At 41.5% G+C, this 22,844-nt stretch overlaps 2 protein-coding genes and 1 long non-coding RNA gene across 18 annotated transcripts in view; 1 reads left to right on the top strand and 2 right to left on the bottom strand.

The window, feature by feature from the left end:
- Positions 1 to 1,024: 1,024 nt before the first annotated feature.
- On the top strand, positions 1,025 to 19,613 carry NASP (nuclear autoantigenic sperm protein). 6 transcript variants are annotated; one of them, XM_078392822.1, is made up of 15 exons: positions 1,025 to 1,232; positions 3,212 to 3,268; positions 3,528 to 3,638; positions 5,247 to 5,327; positions 6,278 to 6,390; positions 7,232 to 8,143; positions 9,445 to 9,515; positions 12,506 to 12,582; positions 12,672 to 12,745; positions 14,034 to 14,222; positions 14,688 to 14,854; positions 17,811 to 17,867; positions 17,951 to 18,022; positions 18,900 to 19,028; positions 19,460 to 19,613. In XM_078392822.1, the coding sequence occupies exons 2-15, from the start codon at positions 3,219 to 3,221 to the stop codon at positions 19,502 to 19,504; spliced, it is 2,148 nt and encodes a 715-aa protein (XP_078248948.1). In that variant the 5' UTR covers positions 1,025 to 1,232; positions 3,212 to 3,218; the 3' UTR covers positions 19,505 to 19,613. The 6 variants fall into 6 exon arrangements, with proteins under 6 accessions (XP_078248948.1, XP_020638943.3, XP_020638945.3 ...); XM_020783284.3 differs by lacking the exon at positions 1,025 to 1,232 and adding an exon at positions 1,566 to 1,739; XM_078392823.1 differs by lacking the exon at positions 1,025 to 1,232 and adding an exon at positions 1,569 to 1,846.
- On the bottom strand, positions 14,953 to 17,288 carry LOC140706621 (uncharacterized). The gene is made up of 3 exons (XR_012086371.2): positions 16,281 to 17,288; positions 15,821 to 15,910; positions 14,953 to 15,182 (listed from the first exon to the last, which is right to left on the bottom strand). It is a non-coding gene; the product is annotated as an uncharacterized LOC140706621 (long non-coding RNA).
- CCDC17 (coiled-coil domain containing 17) overlaps positions 19,545 to 22,844 on the bottom strand; it is a 38,327-nt gene continuing 35,027 nt past the window's right edge. For all 11 annotated transcript variants that reach the window (XM_072997541.2, XM_078392829.1, XM_072997539.2 and 8 more), the window contains 2 exons: positions 22,325 to 22,428; positions 19,545 to 21,680 (listed from right to left, as the gene is read on the bottom strand). The gene's annotated coding sequence lies outside the window, so the exon portion shown is untranslated. The remainder of the gene's footprint in view (positions 21,681 to 22,324; positions 22,429 to 22,844) is intronic.

The following is a 22,844-nucleotide window of genomic DNA, read 5'->3' as shown; positions in this document are numbered from 1 at the left end:
AATAAGACAGGGTCTTATATTAATTTTTGCTCCAAAAATGCATTAGGGCTTATTTTCAGGGGATGCTTTATTTTTTCATGTACAATCTACGTTTATTCAAATACAGTCATGTCATCTAGTCCTGGTTGCTGCACAATGGTGGAGGGCAGGCTTTCACTTAACTAGGGCTTATTTTGCGGATAGGTCTTATTTTCAGGGAAACAGGGCACTTGTTCTCTTAGTGTAGTTGTGTCCTTCCCAGTCCTTCACGTTTCTTCCTTTGAGGTTTTTTTTAAATTTGTAGAAAAGAGATCCATTGGAGCATAGGTGAGTGAGGGAGGGGACCTAGTTTAGAGTATTTTCTTTGACTTCTCTTCTAATGCTTTACCCTTTGACAGCAGTCGTTCACAACCCTTGGGTCTCCAGGTGTGTTTGGACTAAAACTCCTAGAAGCCTTCACCACTAGCTGTGCTGGCCAGGTTTTATGGTAATTGTAGTACAAGAACATTTGGGGAAACCAAGGTTGGGAAGCACTGTGCTAGAGCATAAATGGTGACATCTAGAACTCTGTGATTATATATTCCTGTGCAGGAGCATCCACATCCCCTACCAGTGTATATATGAGGGGCTCTCAGGTTGTAACTGATTTATAATTATCCTCATCAGGCTTTCCAGGTTGTGACAATATTTTAAGAAGTGGTTTTATTAGTAACTAAAATTTCCAGAGACCAGCGGGAGCTGCAAATCCAGATTTTCTAAATCCTACAGCCCATCACACTGTCCCCTAGACCGCACTGGGTAGGTTATAGATCCAGGGTGGCACAAAAGCAAGTATCTGTGGAACTGGATTGTAATGCAGGAAATCTCAGGCTGAAATAAATCCCTTAATCTTTAAAGTGCGACAGTGCCTTTTCTTTCGGTTTTGTTGTACATGCTGAAACAACAGGGCTACCTTTTCGAAAAGTTTTGTCGGACTCTTATACTGTGGCTACCGATCTTTGGTCCGCCAGATGTTTTGCCCTTCAATTCCCATAAGCCTCAGTCAGCGGGGCCAATTTTCAGGCATCCTGGGAGTTGTTGTCCTGACGGAGGGCGCGTAAGCCGGAGTGAATAATTCTGCACGAAGTATTAAGAAGATGAGAGCGGCGAAACGCAAGGAAGCTGCAAGATCATTGAACCCTGGCGTTCAGAGCTATTTTTGATCATTTTCTTCAGTCTCCTATGGAACTAGCACAGCGTTACTAGAGTTCTGGGTAAGTGACATTTCTTTTAAAGCCTTTCAGAGTATGCCTCACGCTTTGCGATTCACGAGCACACTCCGGTTCTGAAACGACATTTTCTAGGGCGCTCTTCGTTAGTGAACCAAGGCTTACTCCGACTTCTTGGACTACACATTTCTAAGAAATGCTAGTCGCCCTGTAGGGTAACTCTCTTTCTCCTGGATAGTGGAATGTTGGAAATTGGCATTGGCCGGAATACTACTATTCCACTCAGGCTTTGGAACCCACTGGGATTCGCCGAGAATCTAGTTGGGCGGCCGCAAAGCATGCTGGGGATTGTAGTTTCCTGTTCTCGGAGCGTGCCTCGCGCCGCTGGGGCGTGTCCTCAAGGGGGTATATAACCATTCGGAGGGGCGGTGGGCTGCGTTTGTCTGCCGAGTGGTGTCTTTCCCCAGGGTTTTGGAGCGGTGGGTCCTGGGTTAGCCTTCCCCTTCGACGCTGCAGGCGGTTCCAGTCAGGTTTTGTCTCCTCAGGAACTAGGTAAGAAAGGAAGGGATGCTGAGTTTCTGGTTCGTGTAAGAGGAGGCGGCGGTCGCGGCGGAGGTCTCGCTTCGCAGGCTTGACCAGTTCGCTCTTCCCTCCTTTCGGTGAGCCCTCTGTGGAGGTTCCATGCTGCTCAGGAATCTCCTTCACCTCTTTGCCTTTCCAGCTTTCTCTCCCCGGCTCTTTTCTTTCTTCCCACTCCCCCCGTCGCCGCCGCCGCTCCCGGCTTGGTACGTGCCGTTTTCTTTCGGTGTTGGGGAGGAGGAGGCGGGTCTGCTTAAAAACCGAGACGCCACGTGACTTAAGTGGCATCGAGGCCGCCATTTTTAATACCCGTCGACTCGGCGCGCGCAAAACCGAGAGACGGAGGTGGGGGGGAGAGAGAGGGGAAGGAGGGCAGCCCCTCGTCACGTGGTACGCGGTCTCGCCCTGTCAAAAGTGGCCGTTGAGATTTGGCGCCAAAAGGTCGCTGGGAGGGAAGGGAAGAGGCGGGGGAAAGAGGGCTCTATTGTCTGCTGAAGTAAACCTTTTTCTTCCTTGAGAGTGCTCGTTCTTCTTCCTCTGGTTGGATAGTTAACGGGGCTGCTAGGGGGCCCCTGAGCAACTATATGACGAAGCCTTAGTTTTCTGTTGGAGCTTTTTTTTCCTACCACAAGTAAATGGTTTTACAACTGCTTTATCCATTGGAAGATTCCTGCCTCGCTTTTGTGCTTGGGAAGAACTAGTGCTTTAGGCGGCTTATTATTGTGTCAGCTGTGGGTAGGGAATGGTTAGCACAAAAGACGTCTCAAAACGCGGCCAGCTTTTCCTTCTGTTAAAATTTCACTACATTATGAAAACTTTTAATTTCCATGTTTAGAAATATTTTCAGAATGCTGGATGTCTATTCCAAGCAGAAAAATATATGGTCAAAACACTCTTAGAACATATAACAAGCCTAAAGGGGCTGTTGTTGTTAGTCTCTTTCTGGTATTTACTATGCTTACTTTGTTGTTTTGCCAGGAAGATCTGGGTAGCGTATAGAGGCTTTCTCTTTTCAGGAGTCTTGTGAATTGTGTTGTGTTGGGAATGTGCTGTTAGAAGGAGGCCTGCAACTAATTTGAGAAGTTGCAGTTGTGTTCATCTTAATGAATGGGCTAGACTAGAGAGTGTACTGTATGTTCAAAAACAGCCCTGAGAAACTAGGATCCTTTAAGTTCCTTTAAAGCAGTACTGAAACTTGGTTTCTTTTAAGGATTTGATGGCTTGATATTTACATGTAAGTGCACAAGCCTGGTGTATGTGGTCCATTTATGAGTCTATTTGGCAAGGAGATGGGATATGTCTGGAAGCTGGCTAGTAGTTCTTGGACATCATCGGCAACAATAGATCCTTATATCTGAAAGCTAATATGGCTACTATTCTGAAAAGGTTATATTGTGGAGATCTAGAAAGACTATTTTGAGCTTTTCTAACTCCAGATTTTTCAGTTTCAGAATGGCAGAAGAACCTGCTGCACCTTCCACTTCTGCTGACAAAATTGAGAGGTAAGGTAGAAATTGGAAAAATAATGCCTGTGGTAGAAATAGGGTAGTATAACTGACTTGTAACAAAGTCAGGAGTTCCATGTTTTCTATTCCTTGAAAAGGATACATGGATTTTGAGCTTTTTTTACTGTACTTAATAGTGGTAGTCAGGTGAGTGACAAAAATGAGTATTTTTAACTGTTATTTCCTTCAAATTGGCTATAGTAATTTATTTAACAAGCTTGTTTTTGTGTTTTATATTGCTGATGTGGATTTCCAGTATGGATGTGGATGGAGAAGCAAAGAAGCTACTTGGACTGGGGCAGAAAAATCTAGTAATGGGGGATATTCCAGCTGCTGTTAATGCATTCCAGGAGGCTGCTAGCTTGTTGTAAGTAATGAGATATGTTCCATTTCTGTTAATACTGAGGTGGGAATTCAGGGGTAGGTACTGTACTTGTTTTAGACTACAACTCCTGACAACATCATGTTACATATTCAGGAGTAACATTTTAAGATTATGAAAAATGTGAAGGAAATGCTAACTATTTTATATCAAGGGAAATGGTTTTAATCTATAGAAATTTAAGGTAATAACAGAAATAATTAAGTTCTCCTTTCTCCCCACACCAGAATGGCATACAGTGGACCCTCTACTTACGGAATTAATCCGTATTGGAACGGTGGCTGCAGGTCGAAAAGTCTGTAGGTCGAGTCTCCATCGACCTACAATGCATTGAAAACCGATTAATCCCGTAACTGGCCATTTTTGTTCCATTTTGGATATTTTCTGGTCTGTAGGTCGATTCTCAGGCTGCAAGTCGAACCTAAATTTTGTGGCCAGTGAAGTCTGTAATTCGAAAAGTCTAAGTCGAGCCGTCTGTAAGTCGAGGGTCCACTGTAATGCTCTAATTTTCTGATGCAGGCTGCTTGAAGGTGTATTCTGAATGGATTTTTGCATTGCAGCTCAAACAGGGTTGTCTTGATGACAGTATCATGGATAATGAGGAGGAGGGATCATGTTAGATACATTGTTTGGAAATAAATTTGTTCTTCCACAAAGTATCTAGATTTTATGGAGGGTTGGATGCAAATTTGCCAGTACCCTTTGGTTAGAAGTTGGGGGGGGAAGTCCCCTTTAGTGGTTGTTGTGGGTTTTTCGGGCTCTTTGGCCGTTTTCTGAAGGTTGTTGTTCCTGATTTTATGGAGGGTTGGATGCAAATTTGCCAGTACCCTTTGGTTAGAAGTTGGGGGGGGGGAAGTCCCCTTTAGTGGTTGTTGTGGGTTTTTCGGGCTCTTTGGCCGTTTTCTGAAGGTTGTTGTTCCTGACGCTTTGCCAGTCTCTGTGGCCGGTATCTTCAGTCCTCTGAAACCTTCAGAATACGGCCAAAGAGCCTGAAAAACCCACAACAACCATTAGATCCCGGCCGTAAAAGCCTTCGCAAATACAGTCCCCTTTAGGTTGAGTGAAAGGAAAGCAGAAGCAAAGTGTGCTACTTGTATGCCACCCCATAATACTTTAAGCAGTCTCTGGGCAGTTTACAATTGCATTACACAGGCTACACATTGTCCCCCCGCCTCTGCCAGTTGGGTACTCAATTTACCAACTGTGGAAGGCTTGAAGGCTAAGTGAACCCTGAGACAGATACCTGGGATTTAGCCAAGGTGGTGAGCAGAGTTTTGGGTGCAGTACTGTAGTTTAAGTACTGTGCCAGGAGGCTCCATGAGTACAGCTGGCTGGCAGACTTCACAGAAGACCCGGTATGTGAATATTAGAAGCATAATTAGTTGTTAAATCCTTTGTCATTAGTTCTGCTGAGCAATACCTTGATATACTTGCTGATCTGATGGCCTGTATGGCAACATGTTACAAGATATAAACTTACCAGAGCCAGTTTTGAATTGCTTCAGAAAATTAATACTTGTATGGTAAGATAAATCATATACAATGAATTAAGAGATGAAAAACAAATTCTAAGCTGCTGTGTCTTTCTTTTAGGGGTGAGAAATATGGTGAAACAGCAGATGAGTGTGCAGAAGCTTTCTTTTTCTATGGCAAATCTCTTCTTGAGTTGGCAAGGTAAACTTGATTTGTCCTGTTCTAGGCCAGTTAGTACTTGGTAGTTTTACTTTGTATCTTTGAATTATTTCAAGATATAGACACATAAGGGAATAACTAGGAATCAGCATGTAATGATATTGTGCTCATTTAGATAGTAAGCTGTCTAGTAGTGCCTTAAAAGCCAAACTGGCTATTAATGTCTTTTATTCTCAATTATGTTTCTTAAGATATATCTGTACTCCGTTACAGTTGGGGCCAAAAAATGTGGTCTTGCCAGACAAGTTGTCTCTCGCTCTCTTTGCACAAAGTCTTGCCATTTAAAATTCATAGATTGTTGTCTCAGTTTTTAAGTCTGGGATTGGAGGACGGAAGTAAATTTTTAAGTCTCTGTATTTGTTCTTCAGAAATGCAAAGCCATAACTATTCTTGGACATCAGCTGAACTTCAGCACTAATGAAGAATGGAGTTCATTACCACTTCTCTGCTCCTTGATTTTGGAGCAAGTTCCAAGCTTATTTTGTTTGTCAGAACCTAGCTCCCCTTTCACCATATGAGGATGACTAAAAAGATTTTCAGACTCCTTTAAATGAATGTTGACTTATTGCCACTTACATCTCTAAATGCTGAATTTGTGGAACAAGATAGCAAGATTATCATAAAGCCAGTTCAGAGTTTTGCAGTTCTTAAATCTGGGATTACATTAAGTTTATTTATTTACAAGATTTTTTTAGCCATGCCATTACCAGTGGTCTCTGTGCGGCATATAACAATACAAGTTCTTCTTTTTTTTGTAACAAACGTAAAATTGGGTGAATGGTTTAGAGAATTGTTACCCATGTCCCCATCCTATACCATACCAGTGTTCTATTTCTTAAAAGCACTTTGGGTGCAGTTGATCGCTTTCAGACTTCTTGGGTACTGAACAATTGGTATGAAGCATAACACCAGTTCTTACTGTTCTTTTCTAGAATGGAAAATGGGGTTCTAGGGAATGCTTTGGAAGGTGTGCAGGTGGAAGAAGAGGAAGAAAAAGAAGAGAGGACAGAAAACTCAATGGTGGAAAGTGCTGATAATATAGATGGTATGCATACCTGTCTTGATAAATAAAAGAGATGCCAAGCTGTGTTTGCTCTAAGTAAATATGGAGCATTTGATGCCACTTTGTCTTCTATGGCGACTATGTTCTTCAAAATAAAAGCTAAAAGAATTAATAAAGTTTTTTATGTCAGTAATTTGAACCAGATTTGATAGTAGAGTGGTTGTACAAACCCATTGGGTGAACTACCTTTGAACTCTGCTATTTGATCTAACCTATAAAACATAAAAATAGCTCTTTGTAAAAACATTGATTTATGCATTTAATAGTTTAAGGAACAATTGGCTGATTATATGCATCTAAAGGAGCAGATCTTGTGCAGGTAACTTGGAACAGAAACTGTAAGACGGCTCCTTAGAACACAATCTAATATGTGGCAAAATGCAGCCGAGATGTTTATGGTGCAGTGGCATCTAATTTGCCTACAAAAGATATGCTGCTGTGTGGACTGTGTTTTATCAGTAGGTCAGCTTAATTTAAAGGAGTTATAGTTTATTCTCATCCTTCAGATGCCTCCCACTTGCTTAATGTGTAATAGATTCCTTTGTAATATAATGTGATGTCTCATCTAGACAAAGCTTGGCATCTCCTGCTTGGCTGTAATTCTTGCTGGCTTATAACTGCTTAAACATAGCTTCTTGCAAGCTCACAGTATTATGGCAGTGTATTTGTTGTCAGGTTAAGTGCCAGAAACAGTTGGATTCTGATCCAAAGTTATAAGTGTTCAAAAAGGTGTCAGTGGGATTGCGGGAAGGATATGAAGATCATGAATGCTTATCACTAAATGCAAAAGTTTGTTTGTGCTTGATCTTCCTTAATCATGTAGAAGAAGAAAGGGAGGAATTAAGAGAGCAGGTATATAATGCCATGGGGGAAAAAGATGAATCTAGAAGAACTGCTGAAGAGTCTACAGTACAGACTGAAGTAGAGATGCAATTGAAAAACAAGGATGCAGAAATGGAACAAGTTAAGGAGGAAAAAAAGGAAGTTACAAGCATAGAGGACCTAACTCTTAGAGAGAAGGAGGAAGAGGCAATTGTACAGAAAAAAGATGGACACAGTGAAGTATCTTCTGGTGGTCTACTGGAAGATGATGCTGGACAAGAGGAAAAGTATATGGTTGCTGAAAGGGCTGCTGGAGAAGAGAAGCCAGTGGTGGCAGACAAGGTTGCTGAAGATATTACCGTAAAGAAGGCAGTGGTTGAAGATGAGGCAGCTGTAGAACCAAACATAGTATCAGAAGAGATTAAAGAAGCTGGGGAAGACATTTTGGAACATGGTATACCTGCAGAAAAGGAAGAGAAGTTAGTTCTAGAGAAGACAGAAGAAGAGGCAGGAAAGCTGGTAGTTTCAGCTGCTGAAAAGCAGGGAGACAATATAGAAAAAAATTTGGTAATAGAAAAATTGGTAAAACCATCAGGTGAGGAAGTAAGCAAAACAGAATTGGTAACAGCTGTTGAAAAAATGGAACACGAGGTAGAAAAAAAAGAACAGAAAGAGAAAGCAAGTGATGATAATGCAAAGAAACTAGATACTGTGGAACAAGTTATGAACTTGAAAGAAAAAGAATTGAAAGAGCCATCAGCCTCAGAAGATGCATCATCTTCAACTCCAAATGAAACTATTCCTGCTGGATCTATTGAACAATCACACGAAGCACAAACTGAAGAAAAAGCTGAAGTTGCTGCTAAGGTAGAAAAGGAGGAAGAAAAGGATGAAGAGATGGGAGAGGGAGAAGGTAACAGGGATAGAGGATAAATGTGGGTGAATTACTTTAGAGAGCTAACCCTTAGTGAAACAATCCATTCAGAATTCTCTCTGTCTCAAACTAACGGACAAACCTAGCTGGGGAACAGTTTGAAAGCTGCAAAAAGGTCTATGGTTAAAAAAACAAAAGTGCACTTGATTTGTTTAGGAAATATTTTGGCTCTTTGGAGAATGACCAGCATGAGCAAATAAATATAGAGAGCAGTGGCTGATAAGAGGACACTGAATGGATGTTCATTGCATGCTCTGATGTTGCAATATTAACTTGATAGATTAAAGCACAGTTTTTGATTTATCTTCTCTTCTGATATACCTTGGTTCACCAAACACAGTAATATTAAGTGGTGATTTATAGACAAGTATTAAATGGAACTTCACATTTAGTTCACTTCCAGGCCTACAGCTAGATAACTAGTGCTCATAGCAGACTACATGGCTTTCATGTCTGACTTTCTTGTTTCAGCATTGCTGTTAAACTATCACAACCTTTTTGAAAGTTTGCATATGTAACGTGAGATTCTAGGTTATAAAATACTGAAAGCTGTAATTAGTGTAAACTTCTAACATAATACAGCTTTTTGATATATTAGAAAGACTTAAATAAGGAAACACTTTTTTTAAAAAGATCAAATCATGCTGCTTATATACTGCCTCGAGCACTCTAAGGGTGATTTACACAATTTAATTGTGCAGGCTACACATTGCCAAGCTGGCTACCCAGGATTGAGCCCAGGTCATGAGCAGAGATTTGGCTGCAAGTACTGCAGTTTAACCACTGCCACGAGGCTCTTGTTTAGTGCTTGTTTGGGTTTATTTGATATCTTGATTATATTTGTAAACAAATGAGATTGTAAGATTACTGATAAAGGAACAAGTAGGTGATAGAATTATCATTTCTAATCTACAAGGTATATGTAGCTTGGTAGCCTATTGGAGATCTGCAAGTGCAGCCCAAGGAGTACAAAATATAAGGGTTTGAGAATGATCTGCAGGTTAAGATATCCAAGGTTTAAGAGTCAGTGTTGAGTTGAAGCTTTTATTTTCAGTACTAAAATGTACTATTTGCACAACACTCGTTGACAGAGGTCTATACTGTCTTTGAAATACAATTTGCATAGCAGCATAGCCTGTCCCTGGTATTGTTGGCACATGATTTAAATTTGGTCTACCTCTTAAGGCTAGATCGGTAGTGTCATTAAGGACTATAATGTAATTTCCATCTACATAACAATGTACAACTGAGTATGTATTAATGAGAAATGTTTCTTGTAGAGACAGAAGGGTCAGAAGAGGAAGACAAAGCTGAGGATGACAAAGAAAATGAAAGTACAGTAGAAGAGAAGGTAAATACGTGAAATGAGTTTTCGTGCCTGTTAATGAGTTGATGAGTTCCTCCTTTTAATCATCAGTTGAAAAGTATTTCAAGTGCTGATATGGCTCTACACCTGGCTGCGTAGTTGGGACCAGGAGTTCAAATCCCTGCTGCCCTTCCAAGAAATAGACTACTTGGAGCATGTGTGGCTGATGGCATAACATATTGTGCTACTTGTGCAGTAGTGAGCAAGCTGCAGGTTCACAGAGTACCACCAGTAAACTGGTTCTGATTACTACATATCTGGAAAGCTATGGGGAGGCCACCTTAGGTTGGAATTAGTTTGATGGCACATAATTGTTATATTAAAGACTTCTGCATTAGAAAATTGTGGTTATAATGTGGTTGGCAGAGGATAATGGATATTGAAAGATGTTTAGTTCTATCCTAAACCTACAGGATTATAATAGAGTACAGCATTTGAGTGGTCTTTCTGTTGGAAGTACCTAACATATGTTGGAAGTACCTAACATACTTATCCAGGGTCAGTAGCCCTGGATATGACAAAGATAACTCTATAGTTATGATTTAATCAAATGAAACATATGCTGATTATATGTATATTGTCATAACATTTCATTCGATGCATTATCAAAAATCAAAGTTTTGTTGAGTATAAAACTAAAATCTCTTGTTTAGTGCTTTTAAGTACAGTGGTGCCCCGCATAGCAATGTTAATCCGTTCCTGATTAATCGTCACTATGCAAAAAACATTGCTAAACGGATCAAAAAACCCCATAGGAACGCATTAAACTTTGTTTAATGCCTTCCTATGGGGCCCCAAACTCATCGTTCAGCAAAGTTCCTCCATAGCGCTGCCATTTTCGCGCCCTTGGTAAGCAAGGGCAGGGTGTGAAAATGGTTGCGGCGGCCATTTTGGGCGTCCAGCTGCCATTTTGGATCCACCGATCAGCTGTTTAAAAAAATCGCAGTGCGAAGATCGGTAAGCAAAACGCTTACCGATCATCGCAATGCGATGTTTTGCCATTGAAAGCATCGCAATGCGATCGCATTAGCGATCTGAAAAAAACAGATCGCTATGCGGATTCGTCGTTAAACGGTGTGCTCGTTAAGCGAGGCACCACTGTATATTCATTTCTGAACTATATTTTTAACTGTTAAACTATCCTAGAGCTTGGTGTCAAAATATAGTATCAGGTCAATGCACTTAGTCAACTTGAACCTTATCGTCAATAATCATTACTGCTAAAAAATATTCAGAATACAGTGGTGCCTCGCATAGCGAGGTTAATCCGTTACGGATTAACCTTCGCTATAGCAAAACATCGCTGAATGGGGCAGGAAAAGCCATTGGAACGCATTAAACATCGTTTAATGCGTTCCAAAAGGCTCCTTTATTCACCGTTCAGTGATGTTCCAGGATGGCTGGCAGCCATTTTCGCGCCCTCACCTCGCTTAACGAGGGCGCGAAAACACTGCGCGTGGCCATTTTGGGGCTTCCGGCGGCCATTTTGGACCCGCCGAACAGCTGATCGGCGGGTCGCAAAGTGAAGGTCGGTAAGCGAACCGCTTACCGACCTTCGTAGAGCGAGTTTCGCCCTATCTAAAACTCGTTGAGCGATCGCATTAGCGATCCCAAAAAAGGGATCGCTATGCGATTTCGTTGTTGTACGGTCCGCTCGTTAAGCGAGGCACCACTGTACAGTGTAAAGGAAGTCTATTGAATTTATGCATAGTAATTACTACAACCTTAAAACACTTCTAATATTAGTATATACATAATTATTGAGGTGTAAGTTCTACTGTTTTTCAAGTCTTCATAGAGGTGTAGTAGAAATAGACCTTCACAGAGGTAAGCCAGACCCAATCTATGGTGAGAATAAATTGAAAGCAGCATTTGCAGTTCAAATACTGTATTACAGTTTGCCAAGATTCTGGTTGACTGTGTAGAGAAAGAAGATAAGTTATTGTATGCTTTTTTGCAGTACATAAACTTCTTAATTCAATGGGTCCAACAAGCTCCCTTGCATTCCAGCCAGTGACTGTCTGACTACTAACATGATGAATCTATTTATACATTTACTATGATGTAAATGTATTTGAATTTTAAAATGTTTCTTTTTAAATAGGCATGTGTAGTATTACAGACATTCTCTTGCTTTGCTTTTTCTTGGTATCTGCCACTCCATGTAGCAAAGTAGCTGGAGATTTCACTCTTGCTAGAGGTCAGAAGTCAAAGTTTGATTAAATTAGGTGATAGCTTTGGTTTGAAGGCCACCCTCTTAAAAAGAAAGTGGGTTACAGCAATTTTTAGTGTGCATTTTGTCATTTTCTGCCATAGTTATTAAGCTTTTAAAGCAGAAGTATATAAGCTCTCTCCTGAGTTCAGTAAGCTGCGGAGAAGTAAGGAGGTATATACAGTGGTGCCTCGCTTAACGAGCGCCCCGTTTAATGACGAATCTGCATAGCGATGAGGTTTTTGCGATCTCATTGCGATGTTTTATATGACAAAAATCGCTTTACGATGATCGGTAAGCATTTCGCTTACCGATTTTCGCAGAGCAATGTTTTAAAAACAGCTGATCGCCGGTTCCAAAATGGCCGCTGGAAAAATGCCCACCCACAGTGTTTTCGCGCCCTTTCCTCGCTTACCGGGCAATGAAAATGGCGGCCAGATGGAGGATTTCTGCATAGCGGTGAGTTTTTCCCCCATAGGAATGCATTAAACGTGTTTTAATGTATTCCTATGGGGTTCCCCCCCCCCCCCTGCATAGCGACGAATCCGGATAGCGATGATTTTTTCGGCACGGATTATTGTCGCTATGCGGGGCACCACTGTATACGTATTACTGGACTACTTATGTACTGTAGGGCTGACCATGGTTTTCTTAACTTGATCAGTTTGCTTCCTGTGAAGATGGTGCTAGTATATCTTCTCTTAAGAGAAAGAAAGTTAATTATATCTGGCCCATGTTTGACTCTTTCAAATAATTGTTTCAGGAAAGTGAAGAAGATGAAGTTGGAAACTTAGAATTGGCCTGGGATATGTTTGAATTGGCAAAAGTAATATATAAAAGGTATGTTGTGAGAGCTTTATCATTTAATATTGATAATGGCCAATTAAATGCATTACATTAATCTTACTGGCTTTGCCTGTTTTATCTAGACAGGACACTAAAGAAGCTCAGCTCCATGCTGCTCAAGCTCATCTAAAACTTGGAGAAGTTAGCATCGAATCTGGTAACTATAGGAGACTAATGTTTAATAGCCTTGTGTTCTCCCTGTGCATAACAGCTAAAATCCTGTTACTTGGCAGAATAAGGTGCAAACAGAGTAGGTTCATTGGATCAGTGAAATTAAAAGAGGAGTTTACTCACCAAATTCCCACTGATTCAGTGGGTTTACTCTGGTTGCAATTTTACTATACCAAGCAAAATTTCAACCAATCTTTGTAGTGTTCTGCCCTAGTAAAAATCACAACTGTTGCCATTTTAATCATTTTACCCTAATTTGTTTACTTCACACTGCAGTAGGTATCCACTTTTGAGCTTTAACTAAGCCATATGTTAGATACTACTATGTCTTGGCATTATGTCCTGTCTTTGAACTGCATCGGAAGGAAACAGAAGGATAGACTTGTGATTTTCATTTGTCTTGCAGTCTGAGTAAAGACATTTGGGCACAACAGCCCTAGTTTGCTAAGCCAGAGTTCCACAGCTGGGAATAATCAAAGACCTTCATTACCTCATTTCCTCAGTGATCATATATAGTGGTGTCCCGCTTGATAATCCGTTCCAGGAAAATCGCTAAGCAAAATCGTCGTCAAGTGAAAAAAACCCTATTGGAATGCATTGAAAACTGGGTAACGCGTTCCAGTGGGGAAATAACTCACTATCCAGTGAAGATTGCCCATAGACAACTGCCAATCAGCTGTTTAAAATAGCTGTTGTCTGAAGCAGGGGTCCGGAAGGCAGCCATTTTGCGAAGGGAGGGAACCATTTTGCGGAACCGGAAAAAACAGTTTTGCGAAAAAATGGTTCGCGAAGCAGGCCCCTAATCAACATCAAGCGAAAAAAAAACCCATTGGAACCATCATTTGGTGATCGCAAAAAACTAATTGTAAAGCGATTTTGACGTCTGGCGGGGTCATCGTCAAGCGGGGCACCACTGTATTGATTTAATTCAATCAGATATAATCACCCAAAAAGTGAGGAGACATGGAATTTCTGGTTGCTTCTGGCAGCAAAACTCGTTTATTGGACCAGGAAGTGTACATCCAAACTGAGTTGCTCATTGTAGCTGTCAAAATGCTATGTTAAATGTATGACGTATATTCCTTTCGAAAATTTGTACTGGATTCATCATGTATTTATACAACTAATGCTGTGAGCATTTTTCTGTATTATTCTATGAAACAAATGGTTCCAGTATCTATAACAGTAACTATAACATTGTATGAAGCAGAATTCATTCTGAAAGGCTGCTTTGAGGTGAAAGTCCTATTTTAATTTTCCAATTTCTTGTGTAGAAAATTACCTTCAAGCTATAGAAGAGTTCCACTCCTGCTTGGCTCTTCAGCAGAAGTATTTGGAGGCCCATGACCGCTTGCTTGCAGAAACTCACTACCATCTGGGGTTGGCCTATCACTATAATAACCAGTATGATGAAGCAGTGCAACAGTTCAGTAAATCAGTAGAAGTCATTGACAAAAGACTGGGTAAGTGAAAGTCTACTCTGCCTTTTTATTGAATCCTGAATGTCACCAACTATCAAAAGGGCATTCAGTTAAAATAATTATTATCTAAGGAATTTGATTTGCGAACTAGACTTGAAGACAGCTCAGTATCTGCAGAAGAATTATTTAATTTCAACAGAATCATTGCTGCAGAAGATATTCATTGCTGCTGCTGTTAAACAGTTGAGAGATGGAAATCAATGGGTGATTTACAGTAGATCAGCTGAGAGCTTTCAGATAGATCCAGATATATCTTCTGCTTAACCTGGTCTATATAATTAGAAGTTTGAGGCAGAACTGATGTTTTATGAAGCTGACTAAGGGAAAAATGAGAATAAGATTTTGCTGGTCCTTGAGAATTCATTTTCACAAATACTGTATAATTTTGAACAGAAGTCACTTGCTCAAATAGTGCTAATGACTTTCACTATGTTTATGTGTTCTTAGTTATGTTGGCTGAGCGGCTAAAAGCAAAAGGGGAGGGATCCATTGATGATGAGAAGGAAATTGAGGAACTCGAGGAACTGCTTCCTGAAATTAAAGAGAAGATAGAGGATTCAAAGGAGTCTCAAAAAAGTGCAAGAGTCGCTGAACTGGCTCTGAAAGCAACACTGGTACGTTTCTAGCTTATTCAAATTATTCTGGTAGTGTTGGAGTGGAACAGATTGTCATGATTTTCAGCTTGGATCTAAAACCTGTAATAGTAAGTTCTTCATGGTCTCTGTGCAGAGAAACCTCAAAATATTGTAGAGCTTAAGCACATGGTGCTAGGAGCTCCCACACGCTGCCCTGGCACTGAGTGCCTCATTTCCTTTTTTGCCACTGCTGCAGCAGCACCTCGGTTAGGAGCTTACCATTTCTTTCCCCCCCCCAAAAAAAAACTTACCTTTTTTGGACCTCCCAGATCTGTGACTCGGACCATTCGACAATTCTTCCTGTGAGCTTGAAAAGGAAAAAGAAACAGACTTTGTTTGTTTGTGTGAGAGAGCTGTGGCTTTGTTTATGGCTGTTCCAGGCCTCTTCAAGAGCTGTGAGACATGCTGCAACAAAATAGCCCTCTCGGATGGGCATTCCCACTGTTTGTTTTGCTTGCGGGAGGAACACCAACTGGCTCTCTGTGTGGCTTGCAAGAATTTTAAGAAGCCGGCTCTTGAGACTTCAGGGTCTCTGTTCCTTTTTGTGGGAAAAATCCTTTTCTCCATCTCAAGGGTCCCCATGCAATCTGCCCAAGCTCTGGAGCGTTCTTCAATCTCAAGCTCTTCACCTCCTCCTAAGGCACAGAAAGGACCTAAGATGGCATTGAAGCCCCATGTGTCCTCCTCGGGCTCAAGGTCGATAGTTACGGTATCGACACCGAAGCCTCCCTCAGTATTGATGCCGAAGAAAAAGAAGAAACTGACAGCTGCACAGAAGTTTGGGCTCACGGCAGAAAAGACCACGCCATTGCTGCTGGCCACTGACAGATCCTGGCAGGAATCGGTATGCCTTAGCATACCTTCAGGGGATGAGGATTTCCCGCCCTTAATGCCGGAGGCCGTGCCATCCCCACAGTTTAGTCAATCACCTGACTGGAAACATACCTCAGCTGAGGTTCAGTTGGCGCAGGCTAGCCCTCGTCTCATCTAGGCTTGTTTTCTTGGCATGCCTCGATGTCTCTGCCAGAGTATGTCCTGTTGGAGGCCCGTAGGCAGAGAACACAAAAGACATGACATTTGGAGCCACCTGTTGAGCCCAAGACTTTCCGGCATTGGTCTATGCCTCCTGATGATGGCTATCAATATGAGGCTAAGAGGTTGTGATACTATGAATGCCCTAGTTTCTTCGAGCCCAAGGAGTTTGAGTCCAATCCCCACCTCTGTTCCAGGCCTCATAGGCTTAAGCCCTACTATAGATATTGCCTAGCATATGGATTCTACGGGTCGTATTCTCCTTCACCCTCGCTTTATCGGTTCTACACAGACTGGTACCCTGAGGAGGATTTATACCCTGGGCCACCATGGCAATCGTACTGAAAGAGGCCCTTGCTGGCTGAGTACTTACCTGAGGTGAAAAGGCAGCACCACCTATTTGTGCCACAAGAAGCTTCTCGCTTGGACTGGCCCAGGACACCAGCCGTCTCTGGATCAACCGGCTCCTCGGTATGAGGGGGAAGGTAGAAGAGTTGGTCATGAGGCTGGAGGCTATCATCCGGCAACATTGTGCGGTGATCTCACCCTCCTTGGACCACATCCCCCTCAACCTCGATAAAGATTCAGAGGCCTCTGAGATCGATGGGCAGAAGGAGTTGCCACCAAACATTCCCACCTTGAGTTTGGATGTGACAGATTCATCCTCCTTCATCTGAGGGCTATCCTTTGTAATCTCAGCTGATACTGAGAATTGCGAAGGTGATGGACTTGGCTATTGATCAGCCTGTATCAGATGAGATAGACAAAGTATATGAAGATATTACGCAAGATAAGAGTCCTCCCCTCTGCCACACCTTCATTAAATCTTAACTGGTCCTCCAATCCCCCATTGGGCTAGACTGGTAATGGTCGCCATTGCACCCCTCTGCTGGACCACTGCACTAGCAGAGGGGAGTGCCAAAATCTGGGATCGGAGGACAGGTAAGATTTCTCTATGGCAACTTATGACTCATGTGCCCACAGAGAGGGCTCTGTGTGCCAGCTGTGGCACCTGTGCCATAGATTTGCTATCAGTGGTTTAGACTAGCCGACTGTATATGAGCTGGTCCAGACACCTCTGCCACACACTGCGAAGGCCCATTCGGCCAGGGCTCTAGCTTCCTCCATGGCGTTCCTAAGAGGGGTAGACTTCTCTGACATTTGCAAGGCAGCCCCGTGGGCTATGCCATGTACCTTCGCGGCCCATTATCGACTGGATGCCATTCTGGCCTCTGTGCTCTTGTGACGTCCCTCTTCTGGGTAAGTTAGCTTGCTAGTCACTCATTAGTGTGCATTCACAGAGACCACAAAGAAGAAAAAGAGGTTACATGTAACGCTGGTTCTTCCAGTGGTCATCTGTGAATTCACACTGTCCGCCCATCCTCCCCTTTGTCCATCACGTATGCCTTTTGCATCCTGGACAGTGGCAGACTGTTCTACAGAACTAAGGTCTCGCTGTCAGGCCTATTTTAAGGGCAGCATGTGGGAGGTCCTGGCACCATGTGCTTAAGTTCTAGAATATTCCGAGGTTTCTCTGCGCAGGTGCACTAAACCCATTAGTGTGAATTCACAGATGACCACTTGAAGAACCAGTTAAACGTAAGTAACCTCTTTTTCCTTGAGGTTTAAGAAAAAAAGATACTGGAAGCTAGCAAGTTGACTGCTGCAGTTTATACAATTTAACTCTGGCATTAAGTCTTAAGGTATACAAATAATGCTTTAAAAATAGTGAGTAATTTATTGCAAATATTAATATTTAAATTGCTTACAGTAGAGAGAAAGTTAATGATCAAAAAGTCTTATTTTTTCAGCCAACACTTTAGTAGTATTTCAACACTTCTATAGTTTCCGTGTCTTTAGTGGTCAAAGTCATTTAGTAATAACCTGGATTTTCTGTTTTCAGGTTGGTGGCTCATCTTCTAGCTTTTCACAAGGGACTGACAGTGGATTGGCTTCAGCTGTAAGTTCTTATTTAAGAATAAGCAGTTTAAAACTACTGTAGTATAATATTTCATAAACATTTTTATTTTATTTTTGTAATAGATTCCAGTCAGACAAGCAGCTGATGGAGCATCTCCATGTATTACTGACATCTCCCACCTTGTTAGAAAAAAGGTATGTGTCCCAACAAATATAACAAATCTAGTGATCACTGGCTTACTATAGTTAGTTTCTTAATTACAAGTTTAGATCATCCACTCACTACAGATTGGTACAGATCACTGCATAGGATCCTTTCCACTGGGATTCAATCAGTCTGGGAACCATCCAGCTTCCTTGCTAGCATTAGATAGTTATGTGCGGTGCAGCACCCACCTGACTCAACCTGGTTTGGTTTCAAAGCTTAATTGTGTGGGTCCTGCAGGCACTTGAAAACTTGGCTGTGTAAAGGACCTGCAGAATATTGCCTGTGGTTGAGTTTCAGAGGTAATATGAAAGCCATTGAAACAATTTCACAGCTGAACAGCCAGGCTGAGCTGGGTTCCCTTATTTCCAGTGGAAATGGAGAATTGATGTAGTAAAATGGCAAAGCCAGTCTGAAACAAGCCATTTGTACACTTGTACAACTGCATTTGTATTGTGGGATTATTAAAGTAAATAGCTGATTAGTCCATCCATTATGTTTATTTTAATCACATCTCTGTGTAGTATGTTAAATGTTTATTTGTTTTGTAGACTGCCTGCGTAGTCTTTGGTTTCCAGTCCTGGCAAATAACTAAAGCTTCTGATCTTCAGAGCTGTATGTAATCTGTTAGTTGTATGTAATCTGTTAGCTAACCAGGAGCTAGCTATGGTCTTTCTGTACCAAAGCAAGACATTTTTCTGACAGTTGAAAGATAACCAAAGAGAAATGGTATACACCTTGTAGCTCCTCCTCTGGCCCAGACCAGTACTTGATAGTAACTCATGCCCAGTGACACTAGGTACTACTCTTTATAAAGGTTTACATTTGAAGTTGTACTTGGTGAAGACTAAACAATTTTGTCTTCAGAGGAAACCAGAGGAAGAAACTCAACAGGGAGACAATGAAGCTAAGAAATCTAAACCAGAGCCGGCTGTCAATGGTGGTGGTGATGCTGCCCCCAGTGGAAATGAGGTTGCAGAGAAAATGGAAGAGGAGGTGGGCAGTTGAGTCAGGAGTCTGTGTCTACTTTCCCCTTTCCAGGCATATCTTTCCTGCCTGTTGTTAATTGCTTGCTGATCTTGTTCTTGAGAATTCACCCATGTGAGAATGCATGTTGGAGTTTGTATTCAAACTAAGCGAGAAGCCTGGCTGCTACATTACTTCTGTATATTTGTGGATAGCAGCACACACATCTTGAGAATACTTTAAAGTGGCAATCTTAAATTCTGTTCTGCAGAAGTTGCATAATATCTGAACTGCAGCAAGATACACGTATTATTTGAGCATACCTTTCTTGATGGTTTCCATCAAGATGCAGCCACGCTGAGTTCAGAAATGTGATTTGCTGGAGTTATTGCATGAATTAATTGTCCTAATGAAAAAGGGGATACACATGCTAAAGTAAACCTTTTTTTTCCTCTTTGCAGACAGAGGAAAGGCCACACATTGGAACTGTTCAGAGTGCTGTATGATAGTTCTTTAATACTGGACACTCCTTCCAAGGACAGTGGGTTTTGTATATAATGTATTTTTTCACTTTTGGCAACTTTTTTATTCAATAAAGATTGTACCAAACATTAATAGTCTTTTGATATGATGTAGTAAAAATGTCTAATCTGTTATCTCAATTACTTGATCTAAAAGTGTTTCACTTAGCTAATCAATACTAGCAGTGTAACAGGCTGGTTAGTTGGTTTATTTGCCAAGTAAAAGTCAGAATGCTGTTGGATCCTGTCCTGATAGTATAGCTACATCGTTAGAAAAGAGTCTGTGAAAGCTTTTCTTAGCAGAGTATACTACAACTGAAATGTCACTAGTAAGGCAATGGCCCATCAGTTTTCAGGTTTGAGCCCCCACGAGTCATTCTGATACCATAACATCTATTGTTAGCATAAATTTCCTAGAAGTGTGCAGATTTGAGGAACAAGATTGTACTGCAAATTGCACGAAATTCTGGAAACTACTACCAAAACCATAAATTTACATGCCTTTATCTCTACCTACTGTACCTGAGTTTTACCAAGAACTTGCTACTCAGCAGGGTTATTCTGCATTTTAGGCACATGCGTTTTATCTTTCTGCTTCTATTACCATGTATAGCCTGCACCTTCTCACACTATGAAGGAAGAGGGTTTTACAAAACAGAAAGCTGTTCCTTCACAAGCCTGATGTCCCGCATGGCTTTCAGCAGATTAAGCATGAGTTTATAGTACTCGATTGGAGAACTAACTCGCTGCTTCCTCCTCAAGTCAGTCTTGACTTGTCCACTTCATAGCATAAAGTGTCTCTTCCCCAACTCTGATGCAGCACCATTTGCAATAAACATTTTTCAACAATAGTATTTATAACGGTCACTATGACTTTTTGCCTCAAAATCCACTCTGAATGTCTTCCCTTCCTGACTGCAGTTCTGTTTACATGTTAGACTAGGGCTGTTCTTTAATCAAGCTTGGAAGCTGGTACAAAATTGGGGTGGGATTAGGTATATTTGCATTCTGCTGTATGAGATACTAGAGAGAGTAGAAGTTGTGGACCAGTTTTGGAGTAGAGATTGAGGTACAAACGACACAGAAGGTAAGAGCACAGTATGTATAGAAGCCAGAAGAAGCAACTTTGCATATATATAGGCTGTGACCCTATCTCGACACGGGGGGTGCTCACTACCTTGGTGCATGCGCTCATAATCTCAAGATTAGATCACTGTAACGCGCTCTGTGTGGGGCTGCCTTTGAGGCTGACAGAAACTTCAGGTGGTGCAGAATGCGGCGGCCAGGCTCCTCACAGGAGTGAGGAAATACCAACACATCTCTCCAACGCTGGCCGCATTGCATTGGCTGCACATCTGTTTCCGTGTCAACTTCAAAGTTTTAATGCTTATAAGGCCCTAAACGGTTTAGGACCTCGATATTTGGCGGAACGCCTCCTCCCACCAAGGTCTACCCGGATCACCCGCATGAGTCAGGAGGTGAGGCTGAGGAGCCTGATGCCGAGAGAGGCCCGGAAGGAGAAAACACGAAACCGGGCCTTCTCGGCGGTGGTTCCTCACCTCTGGAACAATCTCCCTCCGGAGATTTGCGCAGCCCCCATGCTGGGCACCTTTAAAACCCAACTAAAAACATGGTTATTTAGCCAGGCCTTCCCTCCAGCCAATTCTTGATTTCTCTCTTTTCCTTCTTTATTTTACTGCTGTTGCCGTTTGATTATTATGTATTTGTCTATGTTTTTATTTGATTTTATATTGGAAGCCGCCTAGAGTGGTCCGGTGGGCCGGATAGGCGGGGTGTAAATCAAATAAAGTTTAGAAAACGCTCTTAACTTTTAATTAGATTATTGGAGAGATGCAACAAATTAATGATAGTATCAGAGAGAAGCATGGTGGTGTAATTCAACTGCTAAGGGGAAATAGGGTTTCTTAAAAACAAAATACTGTGGCATCTTGTAGTGGAAGGCAGTACCAGCATTCACTGACAATATTCTTGGTTGTGATAGCTTTTGTGATTAGTTTCTTGGATATAGCAAAATAGTAACATTCTCTTTAGTCAGTATGATAGATGCTCTAAGGACAATGCATTCATGTAATTGTAGTGGTTCCGATACACGACCGACATGTCTTTTGGCTTAAATCAGTTCCAAAGCCAAGTGTTTTGCCTGAAATAAAGTGAAGGAAGTACATAATTAAAGTTGGTAGTTTTCATGGAAGATCAGGAAGGATGCTGCTTCTGAGCTAAAGCATACATTGGATGCATCATTTCCTACCAAAAAGGGGGAGTGTATCTAGCATGGCAGTGTAGCAGGGATAAGTTTTTCAATGATTTGGTACTGGTACAGAAAAAGTGTTTTTTAAATTATTTTAAGTTGTCAGCCTTCATTAACTTGTAAACACTCTTTGTTGGTCAAAGGGGTTTTCTGGTGGGCATGGAATCCCTTTCTGCTTAGCTGTCACTAAGATGCCAGCATGAAATCCTCAGGAAAAGATAGTTACACCTTTTAAAAATAAGTGATTTTATTTTAGCAGGAGAGCAGGGTCATTATTTTCTCAGCTCAGAAGGCAACCTTGAAAATTCACTTAAAATTTTATTTGGAGAAAAATGCCAAAATATAATAATGAAAACCTGGATTATACAATACAAGAGGTTTTGTGGAAACTACCTCTGCTTCATTAAAATTATAGATATCAATCTGCTTTTTCCATCAAGATACATAAATCAGATTTAGCGGGAATATGTTATAGGACAACTGCTGTTGGTGTGATCTCATTGCAAACGGATTCAAAAACATACAGATCAATCTACCTGCCTGATGTCTCATGTGGTGTTAATTCTGCAATTTTTATTCCAGAGATTTCCTTGTTGTACAGATCTAGTGCTTGCTTTGGCAGAAATGATTGATCAATGTCCTGAAGCAGGAAAAGATAGGCCAATTAAGATGTGAAGACTAGATTAGAATATGGTTAGATTTTAGTACATACCACTAGAGTATTACAACCATACTGCAGTGACTTTGCTGTTTGGCAACTTCTGGACTTTAATCTAGCCTCAATTTGATGCCCTCCTAGTACTTTCCAAGAACAGGGTTAATACTTTTCCAAATGTAAGTGGATGGCTATGTAGTGACATTATGAAAGTATGATCAGTAACTTTGGCCTTTTTCCTGGGAGGGTGGAGAAGAAATTTATATAGTTGGTTGTCCTGCCCACTCACTTTGATAGATGGGAACTTAAAGCCAATGTTTTTTGAGCTTCCAGCTCCCTCTGGTGATAAGGACAGCCTGGGAATTCAGTCTAGTTCCTGTCTCCACCTTGACAGCAGTTCA

This window comes from Pogona vitticeps, chromosome 4 (genome assembly GCF_051106095.1).
Source record: "Pogona vitticeps strain Pit_001003342236 chromosome 4, PviZW2.1, whole genome shotgun sequence".
In the NCBI taxonomy this organism is placed as follows: Eukaryota; Metazoa; Chordata; class Lepidosauria; order Squamata; family Agamidae; genus Pogona; species Pogona vitticeps.
This window is presented reverse-complemented; position numbering and strand designations above follow the sequence as displayed.

Bases quoted from the DNA above. Each gene is read 5' to 3' on its own strand.
- NASP (XM_078392822.1), top strand. From the start codon at position 3,219: ATGGCAGAAGAACCTGCTGCACCTTCCACTTCTGCTGACAAAATTGAG. The intron at 14,223-14,687 runs GTAAGTGAAAGT...ATGTGTTCTTAG, and splicing joins AGTCATTGACAAAAGACTGG to TTATGTTGGCTGAGCGGCTA. The intron at 14,855-17,810 runs GTACGTTTCTAG...TTCTGTTTTCAG, and splicing joins TGGCTCTGAAAGCAACACTG to GTTGGTGGCTCATCTTCTAG.